This window comes from Emydura macquarii, unplaced genomic scaffold (genome assembly GCF_026122565.2).
Source record: "Emydura macquarii macquarii isolate MOO-44397 ecotype Brisbane River unplaced genomic scaffold, CSIRO-AGI_Emac_v2 contig_1305, whole genome shotgun sequence".
Taxonomy (NCBI): domain Eukaryota; kingdom Metazoa; phylum Chordata; order Testudines; family Chelidae; genus Emydura; species Emydura macquarii.
Window position 1 is genome coordinate 1,468,027 of NW_027131442.1, and position 22,416 is coordinate 1,490,442.

At 57.4% G+C, this 22,416-nt stretch overlaps 1 protein-coding gene across 1 annotated transcript; it reads right to left on the bottom strand.

Moving 5' to 3' along the window:
* Positions 1–363: 363 nt before the first annotated feature.
* TCIRG1 (T cell immune regulator 1, ATPase H+ transporting V0 subunit a3) lies at positions 364–14,323 on the bottom strand. Its single transcript, XM_067550631.1, has 20 exons — positions 14,292–14,323; positions 11,271–11,391; positions 10,708–10,786; positions 8,644–8,873; positions 8,084–8,178; positions 7,731–7,857; positions 7,480–7,562; positions 6,899–6,992; positions 6,497–6,709; positions 5,836–5,986; positions 5,427–5,566; positions 5,177–5,334; positions 4,760–4,853; positions 4,496–4,614; positions 3,646–3,859; positions 2,292–2,408; positions 1,967–2,086; positions 1,343–1,463; positions 922–1,093; positions 364–772 (listed from the first exon to the last, which is right to left on the bottom strand). The coding sequence occupies exons 2-20, from the start codon at positions 11,385–11,387 to the stop codon at positions 691–693; spliced, it is 2,526 nt and encodes an 841-aa protein (XP_067406732.1). The 5' UTR covers positions 11,388–11,391; positions 14,292–14,323; the 3' UTR covers positions 364–690.
* Positions 14,324–22,416: the final 8,093 nt, after the last annotated feature.

Below are 22,416 nucleotides of genomic sequence, written 5' to 3' on the forward strand. Positions count from 1 at the left end.
ACAGATCCTGCCCCTCCTTTGGCCCAAGCAGGAGCATCCTTCAGAGAGACTCCCCACCCCAGGCAGCCAGTGCTGATCAGCCTGCAACCCCCTGGAGCCTTGGCCCCAGCTGACCTGGCACATGGTCCTTGCCCAGGAGTGTAGACAGCGTCCCCTAGTGCCACTGTGTGGTAACTGCAGCTCCATGCTGGCTGGGGCTGTGCAAAGTGCCCCTCCTGTGCCTGCTTCTCCTCCATCCTTCTGGCGTGGGGTCTGCTGGGGGAGCTGCCCAGGCAGAAGGCAGGTCAGAGCCCGGGGAACGGAGCTGGCCAGGCCCAGAAAGCACCGCTGGAGGTGCAGGAGTTCTCCGTCACAAACACAACAGGGCCAGGGGCTGTTTCACTTTTTAATCGTAAAAAAAGACGGGACAGAAATCATCTGTGCCAAGGCAGGGAGCGCCAGGCCCCGGAAGGGGGAGGACAGTACCAGATCCATGGGGGCGGGGGGTGGGAACAGCACCAGGCTCTGGGTGTGGGGAGGAGGCGGGCAGCACCAGGCTCGGAGGGAAAGGGGGCCAGAGGCCATTAGTGAAGGTGCAAACCCCAAGTGAGCTCCCTGCTCAGGGACAGGGCAGGAGGGGGTGCCACCCCTTCGGGCAGTGGCAGCAGCGGGGGGGCACAGGGCATCTGGTGCAGAGGGGCTGAGCCGGTCCTACTCCCAGCTGTTGAGGGAGAAGGCGAAGGGGCTCAGTTTGTACCCGGCGCCCACGTAGAACTTGTTCTGGAATTCCACCCTGCAAACAACACCAGAAGGGGGATCATCAGTGCCGGCATCACCCCCGACGCCCTCCCCCACCCTAAAGGCGGTGCTGGGCAATAGAACCCATCCCCTACAGTCCAAAGTGGCTCCCCCTCCCACTGGGAGCTGGGGCCGTGGGCTCACCAGTGCAGGCGCAGGGCGTGCAGGAAAGCCGACAGTCCCTCCATCACCAGCAGGATGGCCACGGTCAGCACCGCGAAGAAGGCGAAGACAGGCACCAGCAGGGCCCCGCCGGCGAAGGTGTGCAGCCGGAAGCCGTTCCGCATCACCATGGTCCACAGCACCTCCGACAGCTCTGCAGGGGCACTGGGGGGGTCAGAGTCCAGCCCGTCTCCCCTCTCCACCCCTGCCCCTCACGTGCCTCCCTCCCACTCCCACAGCCAGCCAGCCAGCCACAACCTCCCCCCCGCCGCGCCAGCTACACCTCCCCCCTACAGCCACTGGGGGGGGTCACAAAGCACATATGGGCCAGGCTCAGCACCCCCAGGCAGAGGTAGGAGGCTGTGAGATTTCCCCCCCCCCCCCCCCACTACCCCAGACTCACGTGCATGGGCCAGGCTCAGCGCCCACAGGCGCAGGTAGGAGGCCGTGTTGGAGATACAGCCCAGGCAGTACTCGATGGTGTGGATGGCCTGGTGCATGAAGACTTCGGAGAATTCAAACTGCTGGAGACACCAAAACGTGCACAGCGATCACCCAGGAGAGCCACCCAGCCTGCTGTCTGCCGGGGGCCAGATCTCCCAGTGCCAGAGGCGGGCCGCGTGGGTGCCAAGCCGCCCCCCTGTACCCATCCCCAGCTGCCATGTTCAGCCCGGCTGAGGGCGTCGCTGAATGAGAGAAGGCTGTGATTGGGGTGGGGGTTCAGCCCATCCCTGCCCCTCTTCGCTTCAGAAGCTCCTGCCCACACCAGGGCCCCTGTGTGCCATGCTGGGGGTGCAGTTCGACAAGCCCTGGCCCCTGACTGGCCCCAGCCCCATTCGGTGCAGGGGACATGTCCATCCCACCCTGCTGTCCTACAGCTTGAAACGTGGCCGGGGCCTGACCTGCTGAATGGGATTGGCAGGACAGCAGGACCAGTCCCTGTCCTGGCACCATGTGGCGTTCAGGCTGCCTCCCCTCCTCTCCCCTCCCCCCCACCCACCCCCCAAACTGCCATGGGGAATCTCACCTCAGGCTCGGGGCCAGGCCCGCCACGCTCCATGTCAGCCTCTGTCAAGTTCACTGAGTTCCCCGGCTCTGGCGAGCTGAGCAGCGGCTGGCGCTCCCCTGCATCCACTGGCGGGCCGCGCTGTGCAGAGCCCAAACACGCACATCAGACACTGGGGGTCGGGGGGAATGGACGACACCCTGGCCCCACCCATCACAGCCCCGGGTCCTGCCCCCGTGGCACCTGCAGCTCCCCTCCTGCAGTTGGAAAGGCCCCGCAGAACCACACAACCCTGCCTCTAGCCCAGCCCACCAGAGGCCCCCAAGGCCCCAGCCCAGACCCTTACCCCGGGATGAGGGCTCCTCCTGTGGCGGTGCTGGCACCACAGGTACAGAGGCGTGCCTAGCAGCAGGACAGGCACTGAGGCCAGTGCTAGGACGACCAGCACGATCTGCACCGTCATCTGCAGTGGGGAGAGAAGGGGGGCGTGAGAACAGCATTCCCACCCCTGACATGGTCTGACCCGCCCTATCAGTTATCAGGTTAGAGGGGCCATTGGTCCAATCCAGCATGGGGAGATACCGGGCTGGATGGGCCCGTTGAACTGGGCTGGCGGGGAGGAGATACAGGGGGCTGGATGAGCCCTGTGACAGGCGGGGGATTTGGCCATGTTGTTCCAGGGGCTCCCCTTTGTGCTGAAACCCCTCTCCTGGAGCATGCCCCTTTCCCTGTACTGCACCCTCCCTAGGGGACTGGAGCAGCCATTTTCAGCACCTAGTGCGATGCCTCTGGCAGAGACACAGGCTCAGAGCAATCCAGGCCGTTGGATCCAACCATCTCTGTAATCAGCCCAGCCCCCTGGAACAAACCTCTCTCCACACCAAGGTCAGGAAGGAGGGGGAGAGAGCTGGAGCCCGCACTTCCCACCCTTGAAACACACGGGTGAAGAAGAGGGACTTCTACAGTGGCTGTTGCTCTGTGTCGGACTGTCACCAGCACAGGCAGAGAGGGGTTGCCCAGCCCCAGGACCTGCAGGAGCGGGGATCGAACCGGGGGTTGCAGTCAGGACGGTTTCTGTGTTACAAAACTCTGTAGCTCTAGTGCTTTGTTGAGAGTAAAGTGTCCAGTTTAGAAAATCCCTTGACTCAGCCTGTGTCCCTCGCCAGCCTGCCCCCGCTGACCCCGAAGGAGCTAATGGAGATGTGCAGGGCGCCCACAGCCATCTGGGCTCCAGCAACGCGAGTCTAATCAACCAAGGATCTGGTTCTGGGGCCCAGGCAGCTGTATTGCCCCGCGTTCCCCAGGAAGTTGTGGCAGACATGGGTCCAAGAGCATGCCCAAGAGACCCAAAGCTAGAACAGTGACCCAACTCTGCCCAGCCCCAGGGGGTGAGCAGCACATGGTATCCAGCCCTGGGTCCCATCACAACCAAATGAGGTTTGGCCAAAAGCAGGGCTGGGCCAGGCTATTACGGGCCCGTTGGTCTGATCTGGGGAAGCAGAGGGGAAACCTGTCTGGGTGGGAGCCATGGAAAGTGGCTGCAGATGCTGGCCTGGCAGGACTGTCCTAGATGCCCCACACGGGGCGGGGGGGTTCCCAATCCCAGGCAGAGCAGGGATTCCCTGTCCCGGGCACAGCACAGCAGGGACCGGCCGTCAGGGTTCCCCATCGCAGGCACAGTTGGTCATTGTCAGGGTTACCTGTCCTGGGTACAGCGGGTGGTTGTCACCGTTCTCGGTGAACAGGAACATGTCGATGAAGTGGATGAGGATGCTGGGTGCCACCATGGAGTTGGTGGCGTTGAACGTGACCCACTTGTAGAAGATCATGAAGACGAGGTAGCCGAAGAGTGCCAGCAGGAAGATCGCCTCGGGCAGGAAGATCAGCACCACCTGGTACCGCTGCCTGAAGTGCCTGTGTGCCCGTGAGAGAGGGGGTTGGCCCAGGCTCTGCAGAGCCCAGCTGCCCGCCCCCAGGGTAGGAGCAGGGAGCAGCCTGCGGCCCTGCACCGCTGCCCGGGCTGCAGCCGGGAGCACGAATCCTGGCAGGCAGGATCCCAGCAGCGAGGGGGGGTTCAGGGTGTGCACTGGGGGGCCGGGCAGGGGCAGCAGGCTGTGCAGCAGCCTCCCACAGGGGCCTTCGTCATAGCAGAGCCACTCCTGCTCAGACAGATGGAGCCATGGGGCACCGGTGCCAGGCCAGCTTAGAGCACTGGCCCCATGGGCACAAGGGGCTGGGGCCAAGCCGGGGCGGAGGCAGGTGGAGGGCAAGGAGCGTCCATCCCCAGGCTCAGGCTCCAATCCTTGGGTGATATCCTTCCCCCCCCAGGGCCAGGATTTCATGCAGAGGCAGCTCCCTGGGCACAGGGAAGGGGCGGGGGGGGGGGGCAGAGTCGGGGATGCCCAGGCAGGAGGGCACAAGCTCTGGGGCACGTGGCCTGCAGGGCCGAGGTGCGATGGGCTGGTCCAAGCGACGGGGCACAGGGTGGGCAGTATGCGGCTGCGTGCGGGCGGGCGCCCTGCCCTCTCCCCCACAGCAGCAGTGACTCACACGTGGTTGAAGACCCCGAGCAGCACCCCGAAGCTCATGTGGACAATACCCAGAATCACCGACATCTTCATCTTGAAGGAGTTCAGGAAGTTGAGGTGGTTGTTGGCCAGACTCCAGATCTGCAACCCCAGGCGAGAGGAAGCGTCAGAGCCCGGGTGGGCAGGCAGCTTCCAGGAATGAGAGCCGGGAGGGGGAGAGAGGGGGGGACACAGACAGGGGACGGAAGCCGTCAGCCACCGAATCCCCTTATCCCTCCCTACTCACCGGGTCGATCCCGAAGGGGTAGGGTCCCTTGAAGACTCCAGTGACGTTGGGGTCCAGGGTGAGGAATGCGTGGTTGGCTAAGAAGTTGGGGTCACTGTGGGGACAGGTGGGGGGGTGTCAGTGCCGGAGGGACAGGAGGGGGCTGGGCAGAGTGTGGGGCACACACGGGGCGGGGCAGGGCAGGGGAGGCAGTGCTGATACAGAGCAGTGAAGGAGCGTGCGGAGGGCAGGTGGCAGAGAGGGGGCACATGGGTGTGGGGAGCCAGGAGGCAGGTATGGGGCAGAAGGGGGGGGAATCTCACAGGAGGAGGGGCGTGAGGAGAGGGAGGTACAGATGGGGGAGCAGGTGGGGGTGCCATGGGGGGAGTAGGGTACCAGGTGGGGGTCCCGTGGGCGGAGAGGAGGAGCAGGGCCCACCTCCAGTTGGAGTGGTTGGCCATGGTGGCCACGCTCCAGGCTGAGGGGAAGATGGTGGTGGCCTTGCTGAAGCACTCGTTGTAGATGAAGCCGGTGTAGACGGAGAAGGCCCCCATGAGCAGGATCAGGTAGCGCCCCTCAAAGAAGGTCAGCCAGATCTGGGGAGCAGACAGACAGAGGCACGGCTCCGTAACAGGTCCAGCTCCCTCCCTCCCTTCCCCGCCTTCGACGCCCCCCCCACTCCGCTCACCTCGTTGCGTGCCTCCCGCAGGCGGGGGCTGCTCTCGGCCAGCACCATCCCAAGGGCGAAGAGGAACATCAGCAGCCCGTGGCCCACGTCCCCGAACATGACGGCAAAGAGGAAGGGGAAGGTGATGATGGTGTAGGGCGCTGCGGGGGCAGGGAGCACGTCAGCGAAAGTTTCCCCCCTCACCCCACACGAGGCCCCCCCCACCAACCCCCTGACCCAGCCCCACACAGGCCCCGACCACCTTGCCACAGCCCAGACACGGGGCCTTCCCCCTCTAGGGGGCACCAGCTCTGATCCGGCCCCAGGGCAGGGGACCGGTTGGCTCAGGGGAGCGGGACACGGGGCTTTTCTCCCTCTAGAGGCTGCTGGTTCTGACCCCGCCCGAGGGTGGCCCCCAGGGGTCCCTTACCCGGGTTCACCTCCTGGTAACTGGCGACCCCGTAGGCGTCGACGATGTTCTGGAAGCCGGCGGTGAACTTGTTGGTGCGGATGAGGGTGGGGGGGCTCTCGGAGCTGGGGATCCGGTGCACGAACGACTCCACCCCTGAGCCGCTCTTGTGCTACAAGGGAAGGAAGGCCTGGGACCAGGGATCCACGAGGAAACACTGATTCTCCCCCCCTCACACTCACACACACACACACACCCCCACCCACCCCCCTCTGGCCCCATGGGGAGCAGGCAGGGACTGGCTGGGCTTGGCCCAGCCTGGGGCACGGCCTGATGAGGGCAGGGCAAGGTGTGGAGGGAAACGCTGCAGAGCAGGAGGGGTGAGGTGGGGAGAGGCACCTACTGATCCATGGTGGGGGGGAGACACCTACTGATCCGTGAGGGGGGTGAACATGTACTAATCCATGGCAGGGGGTGGGCAGGAGAGACACGTACCGATCCGTGGGCAGGGGGGGAAAACATGCACTGCCCGCCCCTATGCCACGGATCAGGGGAGACACGTACCACGTACCAATCCAGGGGGGATGGGACATGTACCGATCCGTGGCACAAAGGGGGGGGGGGCAGAGGCACGTATCAATCCGTGGCACGGGGAGGAGGGAGGCCATGGGGAAGCACGTACCGATCCGTGGCGCAGGGCCTCTTGCACCTGTGGCAGGTCACGCACAGGGCACCACACCTCGGCAATGAGGCACTTCTCGATGACGTTGAAGCTGCACTGGTTGAGGGTGAGGTAGATGGCCTTCATCTTCTGCACCTTCACGCGCCAGGCAGGCAGGGTCAGCATCACCTTCTGCAGCACCTGGGACAGGTACTGCTCCGTCTCCCCCAGCACCTGCCAGGGAAAGAGGGGGTTACGGGGGGGGCAGACACCAACCCCCCAATATCCCAGACAGCTGAGGCCACAAGCCCCCCGACGTTTCTTCTCCACCCTGGTAGGGGCCTCAACTGCTGCCCACCTCCCTGGGCCCCATAACACTGGTGGTCACTGATCAGCGAGTGTCCCCGGCCCCCCCCATCTCACCGTGGTGAGGTCGTTGATTTGGGCCTGCAGCCCGTTCAGCGTCTCCAGCCGCTCGGCCTCCCTGTCGGCGTAGGGGTACATGTGGCAGTGGAAGCTGGGAGAGACACGCACAGACCAGATGAGTGGGGAGGGCACGTCGGGGAGAGAGAGGCGGAGTTGGGGGGTGGCAGGGGAGACCGGACAGCCTCGGAGGGAGGGGGAAGGGAGGGGTTTGGTGGAGGCACAAACATAGGCCATCAACCCTGCCACCAGTCGTCATTCAAACCGTCCCGACGCTGCAGAGCAAGCACGGGCGCCTCCGATAGCCAAGAGGAGTCGAGCCAGCTCTCCCAGGGAGCAGCCACGCCAGGGGGCAGGGGAGGGGAGGAGCTGCCTCCCTCCCTGGGGGGTCCCCCAGCTCCTCTGACCGGAACGAGAGCTGCCCCAGTGTGGCACCAGGACCGCCTCACCCCACAGCAGTGGGGCGCCCGGAGATTGGGGCAGGAGCGGCAGGGGGAGGGGTGCGGCCGCCAGGGCCACGTCTGGACAGATGGACGGAAGGCGAGGGGACGAGGGCGAGGGCGAGGGGGAAGAGCTCTCACCAGTCGGAGATCTTGCGGATTTTCTGCCCGATCTGCTCCCCCCAGTAGGAAATGAGGAAGATAACCCAGGTGATGCTCTCACCCTGCAGGGGGGTGGGGAAGGAGCACATTACCCAAAAGCAAACCCACCCCCTGGCTCCTCCACACCCCAGCCCGCTCAGAGCAACCCACATCCCCTCCAGGTCTGCCCCCCTCCCACAAAGACACCCCGACCTCCTCCAAGCACCCTTCCCGCAGCCCCCCACACGCACCGTGGCCGGGTCCTCCATGGGCTCGGCCATCTCCACGAAGTTGGCGATGAGGTACCCACGGCAGGCACGCCACAGCAGCCGCTCGAAGGCGCTCACCCGCCACGGGTGGATCACGCCCGCCACAAAGCTGGGGGGGGGGGAGAACAGAAGGGGGGAGCTGGTATTCCAGGGCAGAACAGGCCCAGGGCAGCACCCCGGGGCCACACTGGCCTCTGTGGCACCACCACAGAACCCGGGCAGAGCCCCACTGCTCCCCCATCCCTCCCCCCACCTCCGGGTTGTCTCAGGTGAGGCCTGCCCCACGGCGGCTGACCCGTCCATAATTCGTCCCGCCTGCGCCGGGAGCGACTCACTTGATTTTGACATCGAGTCGCTGCGCCATGGAGGGGTTGAGCAGGGGCTCCTGCTCCGAGTGGGCGCGGGGGCGGGCAGGGGAGCCCAGCGACGCCTGCCATACAGGAGAGAAACCGTCAGGGGAGCCACCCAGCCCCACGGGGCCCCCTCCCCCTCCTTTCCTGGGGTAACTAGTGCCACAGTGCCCCCCTCCTCCGCTGGCAACCTCTCCCTTCTTCCCCAGGGAGCCACCCTTGCCCCCCCCCCCACACACACACACCAGTCCCAAGCTCTAATCACAGCCCTGGGGGTGACCCACTCCAGCCCTCCCTTGGACACCCTCACTCCACGCATCCCCTCCCAGCCCCCCGACCCTGGGACCCTCTGCTCTGCCCCTCCCAGCCCCCCAGCCCTGGGACCCTCCCTCTGCCCCTCCCAGCCCCCCAACCCTGAGACCCTCTGCTCTGCCTCTCCCAGCTCCCCGAGCCTGAGACCCTTTGCTCTGCCCATCCCCTCCCTGCCCCCTAGTCTCCCCTCCTCACCCCCAAGGCCACAGCTCTGCCCCCGCGTCACGACTCACCGGCTGGCCAGTGAAGCGCTGCCCCTCACGTAGGACGTGGGCATACTCCCGCAGCTCCCGCAGGCGCCCGCCCAGCGACTCCCGGTTGCGGCTCACCTCGCGCACCTCCTGGGCCAGCTGCTCTGACTGTTCCTGGATGTGCAGGGCATCCCGGGGCAGTGGAGCCGGGGGGCTTTCGGGGCAGGGCCCCAGCGCCAGCCCCGCCTTCCGCAGTTCCTGCTGCAGGAACGCTGCGCAGCAGGGACACAGCACCCATTAGCACTGCCCGTGCACTGCTCCTGCCCTCATCGGGTACTCTGCTAGAGAGACCCTCCAACTGCCACCATTGGGTGCCCAGTAGGAGACACCATTGGGTGCATAAGAACATAGGAATGGCCACTCTGGGTCAGCCCAATGGTCCCTCTAGCCCAGTAGCCCCTCTTCTGACAGTGGCCGGTGGCAAATGCTTCAGAAGGAATGAACAGAACAGGGCACTCAGTGAGTGATCCATCCCCTTTCATCCAGCCCCAGCTTCTAGCAGTCAGAGCCTTTGGGACACCAGAGCAGGGGGCTGCATCCCTGACCATCTTGTCTAATAAACATCGATGGACCTATCCTCCATGAACTTATCTCATTCGTATTTGAACCTAGTTATACTTTTGGCCTTCACAACATCCCCCGGCAATGAGTTCCACAAGTTGACTGTGCGTTGTGTGAAGTAGTACTTCCTTTAGTTTGTTTAAAACCTGCTGCCTATTCATTTCATTGGGTGACCCCTGGTTCTTGTGTTACATGAAGGGGTATTCACTTTCTCAACGCTATTCATGATCTTATAGACCTCTATCATATCTCCCCTCAGTCGTCTCTTTTCTAAGCTGGACAGTCCCAGTCTTTTTTCTCTCTCCTCACATGGAAGCTGTTCTATACCCCAAATCATATTTGTTGCCCTTCTCTGTACCTTTTCCACTTCTAATATATATATATTTTTAGATGGGGCGACCAGATCTGCACGCAGTATTCAAGGTGTGAGTGTACCATGGATTTATATAATGGCGCTGTGATGTCTTCTGTCTTCTTATCTACCCCTTTCCTAATAGTTCCTAGCATTCTGTTAGCTTTCTTGACTGCCCCTGCACAGCGAGTGGATGTTTTCAGAGAACTAACCACAATGACTCCAGATTCTCTTTCTTGAGTGACAACAGCTAATTTACATCCCATCAGTTTTATATATACAATTGGAATGATATTTTCCAATATGCACGACTTTGCATTTATCAACATTGAACTTCATCTGTCAATTTCTTGCCTGGTCAAGCAGTTTTGTGAGATCCTTTTATAACTCTTCACAGTCAGCTTTGCACTTAGCTAACTTGAGTAATTTTGTATTGTCTGCAAACTCTGCCACCTCACTGTTTACCCCTTTTTCCAGAACATTTATGAATGCTGAACAGCTCTGGTTCCAGTACAGATCCCTGGGGGACACCCTTATTTACCTCTCCATTGTGAAAACTGACCCTTTATTCCTACCCTTTGTTTTCTGTCTTTTAACCAGTTACTGATCCAGGAGAGGACCTTCCCTCTTATCCCCTGACTTCTTACTTTACTTAAGAGCCTTTGGAGAGGGAACATCTCTTAGGCTTTCTGAAAGTCCATGTACACTACAACCACTGGATCACCTTGTGCGTGTTTGTTGACACCCTCAAACAGGGAGACCCCCCCTACTATGGGGTACCCAACCAGAGAGACACCCCCACATAACTGGGTATCTGCCACCACAGACAAACCCCCCTCCTTCCCACCGTACCCCTCTCCCTGTGGTCCCCGCCAGCCCAGGCCCCCATCCCTTCATACAGTCCCTGACACCCCAGAGAGACCTCCTACCCTTCCACCTCCACAGAGAAACACCCTTCCCTCCCCCCACTCCACAGAGTCCCCTTCATTCCCCACACAGGGTCTCCACCACCCCACAGCCTCCCCTCCCTTCCCCTTCCCCCTAGTGTTCCCAATGCCCTAGAGAAGCCCCCCCCCCAAGTCTCCCTGTCCCCCAGCAGGAGCCCCCTCCTCCTAGGGTGGCCGGGCACTCACTGAAGGTTTTCTCCATGTCCTCGCAGCGCCGCACCTCGCCCACGAAGCGCCGCTGGAAGGCGTTGACATTGGGGTTGAGCTGCGGGGGGCCAGAGACAGCACATCAGAGCTCAGCCAGAGACCACCCTGCAAGGGACCCCGACTCCAGGCAGCCATGCTGGGACCAGCCACCCCAACAGCCCTGACCCCCTGGTCAGGGACCCTGATTCCTGCCCCTGCTGGGGCTAGCCGCCCAGACACCCACCCAGTCAGGGACCCAGACTCCTGCTGCCCCACCCCACTAGGACTAGCTGCTCTGAACCCTCCCACTCAGGGGCTCCAACTCCTGCTGCTTCCCCCCAGCGGGAACGAGCCACCCCAACACCTCCCTGGTGAGGGACCCCGACTCCCACTGCCCCCCACAGGCACCAGACACCCTGGCTTCCCCATGCCCCTTCTTCCCCGCACTCAGGGACCCCGATGCCTGCCCTCTAGCAAAGGAGACCCTCCAATCACCCTCGCCAACGGCCCGGCCCTGCCCTCCCCGCAGGGGGGCACCACACCCCGCCCCGCCCTGCACATACGTCTCTGAACTCCACGAGCCCCCTCTCGCCCAGCTCGCTGACGCAGGCGTAGGCCGAGGCCGACTGCAGGAAGAGCTGGGCCAGGCACACCTCCTCGCTGCGGAACATGGCGCCCATGGTGCTGCCAGGGGAAGGGGAGAGTCAGACACGCTGGTGGAGACGAGCGGCGGAGGGGCAGGAAGGGGGGGGGCAGCTCCCAGAACCACCGCACTGCCGGCAGCTCTGGGGAAAGAGCAGGCACGGCCGGGAGCCCCAACTCCAGCTGGGAAGGGGTGACGGTGGCTGAGACTCCAGCGTACAAAGCTCCCTCGCTTCCCGAACCACGCTGGGCACCGGCCGTCTGTCCAGCTGGCACCTCAGCCAGACACTGACCTCAGGACAGCCTGACAGCTGTGGGAAGATGCGCAGCGTAAGCGACCCGTCTGGGGACAAGGACCTGCAGCTCTGACCACGGGACACAGCAGCTCGGCTGAGTCACCCTGGGCTTTTCCCGAGCTCGAGCTCGGAGGTTGCAAAATAGTTTCCAACAGCACCATCCCCACCCCCCACCGCAGCCGCCAGCTCAGCCTCAGCCAGGCCTGAGTCAGGGTCACCTTTGGGGCTGGCAGAGCCGACCCCCCACAGCCCATCAAGGAGCAGGAGGCGGGGAGGGGTGCCACATGCTGCCAGGCAAGCGATTTGGGGAGAAGGGGGTCTAAAGGGAGCACTAAGGGATCCTGAGCACCTCCCCACCTCATTGCAATCGGAGAGTGACCGGAGCCCTGCAGCCATTCTTGAGGCAGAGGGAGGAGGGGATTCAGGCTGCAGCCACTTCAGGGAGGGATTCCTACCCCCTGCACAGGGTCCCGACCATACCGGGAGCAGAGTCCAGCTGCCACCGTGGCACTGACCCCACACCTGGCCCATCTTGAGGCATCCCCTGCTCCTGCCCACGGCAAACAGGACTCCAGGGGGACACCCAGCCCAGGGGACACGGCTGCGGTGGGGGCAGAAGGGCTGATATTTCTGAAGCTGCCACCAGCCTTGGGGGCCCAGCCTGAGGCGCTGCGGGACTCGGTTCCCCCATGCGGGACTCGGCCCCAGGGCTGGCCTGCACCGCATCATTCAGGGAGGCCCTCTCGTGGTTCCTCCGGCCCTTTTTGGGGCACCGGCTCGGCAGCCAGCCCAGCCACAGCCAGCTCCCCCAGCCTCAGAAGCCAGCATAATGTGGGCAGGGAAAACAAGCAGATTACAGCAAGCAGGGTGGGGAAGGCCACATGATAAAGCGCCACCGACTGTGCCCTCCATGTTGGCTCCTTCCCTCGACTCCCCATGGAACAGCTGCCCCCCACTTCCAGCCTGCACTGCTAGCCCTGGGGTCATGCTGTCCACGGAGGCGCTAGCGCGTCCAAGCCAATATCCATCCCCTCCGAAGCCAGGCACAGCTGGATGCGGGGACCCCCAGCACCAGGTGCTAGCCCTAAAGATACAATCAGAAGAGCCCATAAGCAGAGTGCTCTATGGGCATGTCTACATGGCAACTGGAGATGTGATTTCCACTAGTGTGTGTGCCTCTTCCCAAGTTAGGAACTACAGCTCCATCTGTAGGGTCTGTGACACAATGGGAATTTTCTGTACTATTTTTTATTAATCCTCTGTGTGCCTCAGTTTCCTCTCTATTTCATATTGTTTCCCAGTGGGTGGGGGAAGGATCGTTTGCTCTCAGGACAGGCCAAGAGGCTAAGGCCTGGTCCACGCTACAAAGTTAGGCTGAAGTAGGCCGTCTTCCACCGATCTAGCTGTGCACATGTCCGGCTTTCACTTCAGCTTGGCTGGGCTCTGGCTGACCAGAATGGCGGATGCTTTAACCTTCAGTTCCCTCTGCTGACCTAAGGACACCCTGTGCTGTGTAAAATAAACTCGGCTGGTTTGCCAATGCTGTGCGAGTCACTGCAAATGCTGACTGAGGCGCATTCGTTCCTGAAGAGTGAGTGGCCCAATCTTTCCCGGGAGCCTGGCTCGGCTGGGCAGAGCTCAGGCTGTGAGTACTGGAGCCCCAGAGGTTCAATGGAAGGAGGTGGTGAGGCCTATGTCCTACCCTGTACAGGAAGAGGGAGAACCGCTGGGCCCAAGCCTTGCTTCGCTCCATTTCAACCGCACCTGCACCCCACCCCACTGAAGCACCTGGCCCTATCTGGAACAAGCCCAGCCCCATCGACTGCACAGGGGGATCACGTGCTGTGAGACTGGCAGCGTCCCAACCATGCTAGAACGCGGCTTGCCCTGTGTTCATGGTCTCTGGATGAAGGGCACGGTCCTGCCTAGCAAGGGAGCAGCAGAGGAAGGCCGTCCCAATGGGTAGCGCATTCCCTCCGGCCACAGGTTCCAGTCTCTGCTCTGACACAGGTGCCAGGGGGCCTGGGGAACGGACAGCAGCAGCTATTGCGAGAAGGCTCTCCAAGGTCCAGGGGTCCCAGCCTCACCCTGAGAGGAGGGGGCATCGCAGCTCTGGCAGACCACCAGCTGTGGTGGCCTCTGCAGGCCCCAGGTGGGGTCAGACTCCCAGGTGGCATGGAGCCAGGGCTGCTCTAGGGCAGCCCTGGGAGAGGTGGGGCCTGGCTCCCAGCCCCTCAGTTTTACGAATGGGGGGCGGACGAGCTCCCTACTTTGGCCAGGCTCACCCCTGTCACCCAAGTGCCCAGCCAGCCCCGAGGGCGCGGGGTTGGGGGGGACCCACTGCCCGGGATGTGCAGGAGCCTAGCGGAGCCGCAGCTGCGGGAAGGGACGAGGGGAGGCAATGGGTCACCCCGCTGCAGGGGGGGCTGAGGGGAGGGACAAGCGGCGCCCCGAGACGGGACGGGGGAAGCCGGAAGAGGCAGCAGCCAAGCAGGAGCACGTGGGGCCAGGCCCTGCCCCATCGCACGCACCCCCCAGCAGCCAGCCGCCGCCGGGTGTGTGGGAAGGAAGCTGGGGGCGCGGATCGCAGCAGCCCCGCACCGCGAGAGGCCGGGCTGGGGGCGCCACGCCGGGGCTGGCTCCTACCGTGCGCCGCGGGGGCTCCAGCTGCTGCTAGTCCCCGGCTGGGCTGGGGGGGACGGGACTGGACTTCCTCTTCCCTCGGCGCGGCGCGGCGCGGGCGGGCGCGCGGGCGGCTCCCGGGGCCGGGTCAGATCCACCCCCGGGAACCTCCCCCGGCTGCAGGAAGCTCCCCGCTTCCTGCCCCATCGCTCCCCAGCCTCGGGGGGGGGTCACTGTCTGGGGAGTTGCCCCCCCCCCCCCGTCCGCCCAACCCCCGCCAAGCCTCATCCCCACACGCCCCCCAGATGAGCCCCCTCCCTGCATCCGGACCTCCCCGCACCCAGAGTCCTCCAGTGAACCCCCACCCCACCTGCACCTGAACCACCCTGGCGAGCCCCTCACACCCAGACCCTCCCCCCACCAAGCCCCACTTCCCTGGCACTTGGATTCCCCCCCAGCCCTGTGCACTGAAAGAAAATAATTGTCTGCTTGACCACAGTTACTCCATTTTAGTTCATTTTAGTGTTCTGCTATTTTGTAGAGATTGCCAGCCCCCTCCTTTTTTGTTCTTACAGTGCTTGTCTTGTACCAGGGTCAGAGAAAGTGATCCTAGAAGAAGCAAGGAGATAGCCTCAACTGGTTTTAACTAGTTATATAGCCTTGAGAGAGAGACCAAGCAGCCCTAAGAGATAAGCTGAAATCTTTTGCTAGCATGTTTTCTGTTATGAATACTTTTAGAAGAAGTAGACCAATAGTAATAAGGATAATTTTAATGTACCTATAAGTATTAAGAATTTATGCATATATAATTTTTGTCTATGTTTGTATAAATATGTAAAAGAGCATGCCTTCAGGGTCTCACACTGACCACTTGCTGGGAAGTGTCTGACCTCTGCAGAAATAAAACTTGGAGACTGCCCGACTACCTGCGTGGATCTCTTTTCTATCTGGTGCAGGGTAAACGAACCTCATTTGGAATCTTTTTTCCAACAGCACCCAGAATCCCCTGCCGAGCCCCATCCCCCTCATACCTGGACCAGAGGCATGCACAAAGGGGGCAAGCAGGGGCACAGCCCCCCCAATAATCAGCAGGGAAGCCCAGAGCTCCTCTGACTCTGGGGGTGGGGGAAGAAACAGAGAATGTGCTCCTCCAGAAGTGCTGGAATTTAAATTCTTGTGCATGCCCCTGCCTGAACCCCTCCCCCCACTGATCCCCAACCACTTTCACTTGGAGCCCCCACCTACTGAATCCCATTCCCCCTGCACCCAGATAACCCCACACAGAAACCTCTTGCCCCACACCTGGGTCCTGTCCCCCCCAAGTCCCTCCATTCTTCAATCCTGCCGGGCTGAGCTTGCCTACCTCAATGTGGGATCCCCCCACATTGAACCCTCCTGCACCCAGATACCTCTGAACTTGGATCACTTCCACCAAGCCCCTCCCCCCTCACCAGAACCACCGTGCCAGCCCCCCCGCACCACATGCAGCCAAATCACCCCATGCAGAATCCCCCTGGCCCCTAAGCCAAATCACCACCCTCAACACCCAACCCCTTGCCCCTGGATACCAGCCTCCCAGGCCAAAACATACAGCCTGCACCCCATATTGTGGAGCAGGATGGGGCCTTCCATAAGGGGTGCTCTCCCCTCTCAATCACTGCTTAACCCAGCATGGCAACATACACGGCCTAGAGCATTAGCCCCCTCCAAGCCCCCATGCACTGGACTCCTCTTCCTGCTAATCCCCCTGCAGCAGGCCCCTGAACTCCCCTGGGCCTTCACACCAGGCTTATGAAGGGCAGTCCCCGTGCAGAAAGAGATCCCAGATGTAATAGGGCACCAGACCCTGTTGAGGTGGCTCGCCTGGGTGGCTTCCTGGACGTTGCTGCCCATGGCTCAGCTTGGATTCACACTCACAGTGATCCCTCATCCCATCCTCCCCGGCCCCAGCAGGATCTTGGATTCTAGTGCCAGGATCCACACTCTCAACCCAGCAGGATCCATGCCCTGAGGTTCACGTGCCCCACTGAGCATGGTGGGATTCTTGCTCCAAGGGGTTAGTAGCTCCACTGACTCTGAGTCCAGCTGAATCCATGTGACTGTGTTTCCATGGCCAGGATGGAAATATCTGCTTCAACATGACTGCTGATTTCCCCAGGGCATTTAGTCACATCCCCAGCGGCAGATGCCAGAGCCCCTGATCCCAGCCAAGGAGCCTGTGTCATTGATTCCAGGCCCTGCCTGCCTCCTGCCCCCTCTTCCCTGGCTCATCTGCTTGCTCCAGTGGGCATATCCAGGGCTTTTTCCATCTGCAGGGTGGCCCAGTGGTTAATTTGTGCCAGGGCTGAGCCCCGGCTCCTCTAGGCTTGGCAGATCATAAGCCGCAGCCCCTCTGGGCTTGCCATGTCAATTATGAAAGTAAAAAAATTGATTGAGCCCCAGTACCTTTCATTACCAATTAAGCACTGGGTGACTCCGTCTGGCCTTCCCCTTGAGGAATGTGCCATTACCACCCTTCAGTGTCCCCCTAGCCTGTCTTTGAGGCCCTAGCATCCATATCCTGGCTCCATTGCTCCTGGCAGGCAAGAGAAGACACCCTGTCCTGAGCCCCCCATGAGCCAGTGCGCCAGGCTCATACAGGGCAGTGCCCGTGCAGATGGAGACCCCAGTTGTTATAGCAGGGCACCAGGCCCTGTTGAGGTGGCTCCGCTGGGTGGCTTCCTGGACATCTGTACCCACAGCTCAGCTTGGCCAGGAGCCCCTTATCTCTTGGTGCAAATAGCACTGCCGGCAGCCCTAGGCCCGTCCTGTGTTGTAAGCACAGTACCCACCATGGCCTGCTACCACAGCTCCCCAATTCTGTGTCGGGGGCCCTATAGGAGCTGGGATCTCTCGGGGAGAGAAGGGCCCTGGGCAGGTGCAGTGATTGGCAGGGCAGCATCTAGAGAGGGGAAACACTGGGCTTTGCAGTCCTGCCTCTGGACTTGGAAACAAGCAGGATCTGGGCTCATGCCTGGGGAGTCATGAGAGAGCATGGAGAGGCCTCCCAGCGAAGGAGAGCTGGGGGAGGAGGAGCTCAGTGTGGAGGTTCCTGTGCTGCTGTTGGGCTCATGGGATCCAGACTCCACTGGGGGGAAAATGGCCTCTGCAGCAGCTGGGGGGAAGCGGGGAACCAGCATTTTCCCCAGGAATTGAAATTAGGGGGAGTGTTTGCATTTACAGGGGGCTGAAGGGTGAGGCTGCGAGGGCGAAGGTGGGCTGTATGGCACCAGAGTAAAAACTGAAAAATATTTCACGACCATTTTATTAGCTTTAACTCATGTTTTAAAATCATCAGGCAAATTAAAGTTGGCTACTCAAGCCTTCTGTGAAGCACTACAGCTACATCCTTCTCGGTTTTCTTGTTGTAATTTTGCAGAACTCTGTTAATGAGCTTCTCCAATGCCGTGTGTTCATCTTTGGTGGCTTCTCGTGTGTCCGGTACTTCCATTTCTTCAACAGATAGGCTCATTAGTTCATTTACATGAGCAGGCAGCAGGCAACTTCTTTCAGAACACAAAATTCTACTCTATGACACAAATGAATGCTCAGCTGTAGCTGTTGTGACTGGGAGTAGCAAGAGATGAATTTTATTAGTAGTAGCAGTATATAATTTAGGTTTGTATAAGTATTTAGGCCTGTGTATTGCCTGAGATAATATTTTGGGCTTGCTTGCCTGCCTGAAAGTTAAGGTTTTTAAAATACACATGTAAACAAAGAACAAAGACATTGTGAGTTACTTTTGCCTAACCCCAACCAGATGGCTTTTCTTTACTGCTGTGAGAAAAGATAAGGGATGTGGTTAAAATGTTTGGAGGTGTAGTGGGGGTTTGATACATGAATGTACAGACGAAGGGTAGCTTTGATTTTTTTTAAAAAATAGACACCAGAGCAAGGTTAAGCAACCAGTTGGGAGGAGAAAGGGGGTAAAGGAATGTGTAAAAAAGAAACACTAAAGGCCCATAAAGTGATCATGGCCAAAATATAATTTTGCTTCTTACTCCTTTCATGGGTACAAAAGAGGTGGTACCAAGCCCCCAGACTTAAGACCCTTTAAAATGAAACATGACCATAAATTGGAAGAGGTTGTATGGGGGACACTACAGGTTGAAATAAGCCTACCAAGAAGAAGGAGGGGGAGGAGGGAGCTCTGTTGGCGTGTAAAGCTATGGTTAGGGGAAGAGGAAGTGCTATGGGGGTATAGAGCTATGGCTAGGAGGGAAGGAAACTTTACTGGCATATAAAGATACGGTTATAGGGGGGAGCCTGACTGGTGTAAAGGGCTACGGTTTTATGCTTGCTTGTTTAGACCCAATAAACCCATCGCATTATCTGCAAATTAAACTCTGGCCTGTTGCTTTCTGTCTGCAAACGTGTCTGGGATCTGAGAGAGACGGGGAAGGAGAGCCCTAACGAATTCCTACTCCTTTCATCCCAGAAAAAATAGCACAAAGATTGGGTGAAGCCACTAGTGATGAAAAAAAAGTTGAAATCAAATCTTCATTCATTCATTCATCACATGACATTCCATTCTGTTCAAATTCTCTGTTCTGTCCTGAACACATGGCAGCCTCATTGCTGGTAGTGCAACACTCTGCTCAACTGTCGATGTTTTGTAAGACAGGCATATGTCAAATCTATGTAGAGGTTGAATAGATTCCAGAAGTCACTGTTGTAGATTTGTAAAAATCAAGTCTGTGTACTTCTTCAGCTGGCTTAAACACTTCTTGTCCTCTTCACTGCAGGAGTCGATATAAGTGCCTTCATCAGTCGACTTCTGGACTGAAGTCTTTGCTTCTTCCAGTATGTTTTCAATTGATATCTCTCTGACTGATCCAACTATAGTTTCTGTTGCTGGCCAAAGATCTACTCCTGTTATACGTGGATGACACTGTTTAATGATCCTAGTGGTTTCAACAGTTGACTTACAAGAGAGAGAATGGTGATCGTCTTCTCTGAATGTAGTTGCAAAAGTAGTCCACCAGCCTCACTACTTAGATCCGTCCCATCTTGGTAGATACTTTCCAAAGCCAATGGTAACGGTTGCAGTAATTTTAAGACAACAGCCAAGGATCACTCATGATAAAGCCAGTGGGCTTTCCCAGATTGGACTAATTTGAACTTCAGTCCCAGAGCATCCTCTATTTTTTCCAAGACATTCAGTCGTTTTGGACGCTTGTTGAAAAAAAGAGTATAACAAAGACATTAAATTTATGGCTTTTAAAATATCTTTTGAAGACTGCAGCTTGTTCTAGTGCTAGTTGAGTAGATCATAGAATCATAGAATTGTAGGACTGGAAGGGACCTTGAGAGGTCTTCTTGTCCAGTCCCCTGCACTCAAGGCAGGAGTTAGTATTATCTAGACCATCCCTGACAGGTATTTGTCTAAAATGCTCTTAAAATCTCCAATGCCGGAGATTCCACAGCCTCCCTAGGCAATTTATTCCAGTGCTTAACTACCCTGACAGTTAGGAAATTTTTCCTAATGTCCAACCTAAGCCTCCCTTGCTGCAATTTAAGCCCATTTCCTCTTAACCTATCCTCAGGGGTTAAGGAGAACAATTTTTCTCCTTCCTCCTTGTAACAACCTTTTATGTACTGGAAAACTGGTATGTTCCCCCTCAGTCTTCTCTTTTCCAGACTAAACAAACCCAATTTTTTCAATCTTTCCTCATAGGTCACGTTTACTAGACCTTTAATAAGTTTTGTTGCTCTTCTCTGGACTTTCTCCAGTTTGTTCACATCTTTCCTGGTGCCCAGAACTGGACACAATACTCCAGTTGAGGCCATATAAGCATGGAATAGAGTGGAAGAATTACGTCTCGGATCTTGCTTACAACACTCTTGCTAATACATCCCAGAATGATGTTTGCTTTTTTTGGCAGCAGTGTTACATTGTTGACTCATATTTAGTTTGTGATCTGCTATGACCCCCAGATCCTTTTCTGCAGTACTCCTTCCTAGGCAGTCATTTCCCATTTTTTATGTGTGCGATTGATTGTTCCTTCCTAAATGGAGTACTTTGCATTTGCCCTTATTGAATTTCATCCTATTTACTTCAGACCACTTCTCCTGTTTGTCCAGATCATTTTGAATTTTAATCCTATCCTCCAAAGCACTTGCAACCCCTCCCAACTTGGTATCGTCTGCAAACTTTATAATTGTACTCTCTATGCCATTATCTAAATCATTGATGAAGACATTGAACAGAACTGGACCCTGGACCAATCCCTGTGAGACCCTACTCAATATGCCTGTCCAGCTTGACTGTGAACCACTGATAATTACTGTCTGGGAATGGTTTTCCAACCAGTTATGCCCCCACCTTATAGTAGCTCCATCTAGTATGTCCATGAGGTCATGTGAGACAGTATCAAAAGCCTTACTAAAATCAAAATATATCACATCTACTGCTTTCCCCCATCCACAAGGCTTCTTACCCTGTCAAAGAAAGCTATTAGGTTGGTTTGACATGATCTGTTCTTGACAAATCCATGCTGACTGTTACTTATCAGTTATCACCTTATTATCTTTCCGAGTACTGAAGTTAAGATGGCCTCTGGTGTGTGTAGGAGAGATTAGGGTTACACTTTCTCTGAGCAAAGCTTGTGCTCCACCATGTCTTCCAGAGAAGTTTGCAGCTCCATGAAATGCACAAGGAGCCATCTGTTTGGAGTCCAGTTTATAAGCATTTAACTCTTCTAAGATGTGGTTTGTCACAGATGCACCCAATGTGTCAGCCTATAACTTGAACATCTAGAAATGCATCGACTTGGCCACCACTGATATCAAGAGAACATACTGTAGACCGTGAAATTTCAGCTAAGCTGGGCCTACTTATAAAATTAAACTACCAAATTAATAAGTGCATATTGCAGAGTATGTGAAATGGTGACTGGAGTCCATTTTGAAAAGGGGTGATTGTTTCTTATTGCAACACACCCATGCTGTCTTTCTATTTTCAAAGTATGTCTGGTATTTCATTAAGGTAACTGTTTATTAATTGCCTCTCTGTCTGGACCATTTTCCCTAATGAATTTATCCTCTGGGAGTAACTCATCTATGCAGTAAACTGAAATGTGTTAAATGCAGGGCGTGCTAGACCTCCACGGCTCCAGACCTCTCAAAATACCTTAGGATCAAAGCTAATGGCTGGATGCCACCCCAGGTATTGCTCAATTTAATCACAACAACCCCAATACCCCTTTGTTTGAAGGGTGGAACACTGAAGCTAAAGAACAAATCTAGGTGGCTAGCACCTTTTCACTAATTAAAGCACATGGGAATTCCTGTGTTTACTCATGTAAATTACCAAAATGCTTTGAAAAACATTGGATTTAAGAATATAAAAGAGAAGCAATGGAAATAAGAAAGCAGGCAAGCTTTAAGAGAAGAAGAATCACTCTTGACAAGAAACTGACTAGAACTACCATCTTGCCCAGCTGCCTTCTGAGACCACGGATCCAGGCTCTCAGGGGAAGCTGCTAAGAAACCATCACCGCCTCTTGCCTGCATTGGTGAGGATAATTGCTTTTGCAGCTAAAATATACTGGACTTTTGGTTTGGGGGCTCATTTTATATGTTTATAAGTATAGTAATTAAAGCCTTTCTGTCATTATCAAAGGAGAGTCGTGTCAATTCCTGAGCACACTAATAGCAGATCCCAGTCTGTGAGTTAACACATACACAATGACTGAATACTTGACATCCATTTGCATCACTGTATTCATCAGCCGTGCATGCAATTTTTTTTTAATTTGGTGAAAGAGTTCTTCACTTTCTCAACTGCTGAGTCTTTCACTGTTGCACCGCATGCTTCTAACCACTCAGCTGAGGTTCTTGCAGAAAGATACAGTAGTGAGCGTTTGCCGGTCTTGTTCGGAACCAGTGTCCGGCTTCAGGGTTAACAAGTAGTGTACAGTATCTTGCTTAAGTAGATGGTATGATGTGACAGCCATGTTTGTTCACATAAACTGTGTTGTGCCTCCAGAATTAATAGCCTCAGTAAGTACTTCTAAAATTGACTTTGACAGTGACTGGCTTATAAGGCTTGCTGCAGTCCAAAGGCTTGGTGGTTGACAGTTTTGGCTTTACTGATCAGTCTGGCAAA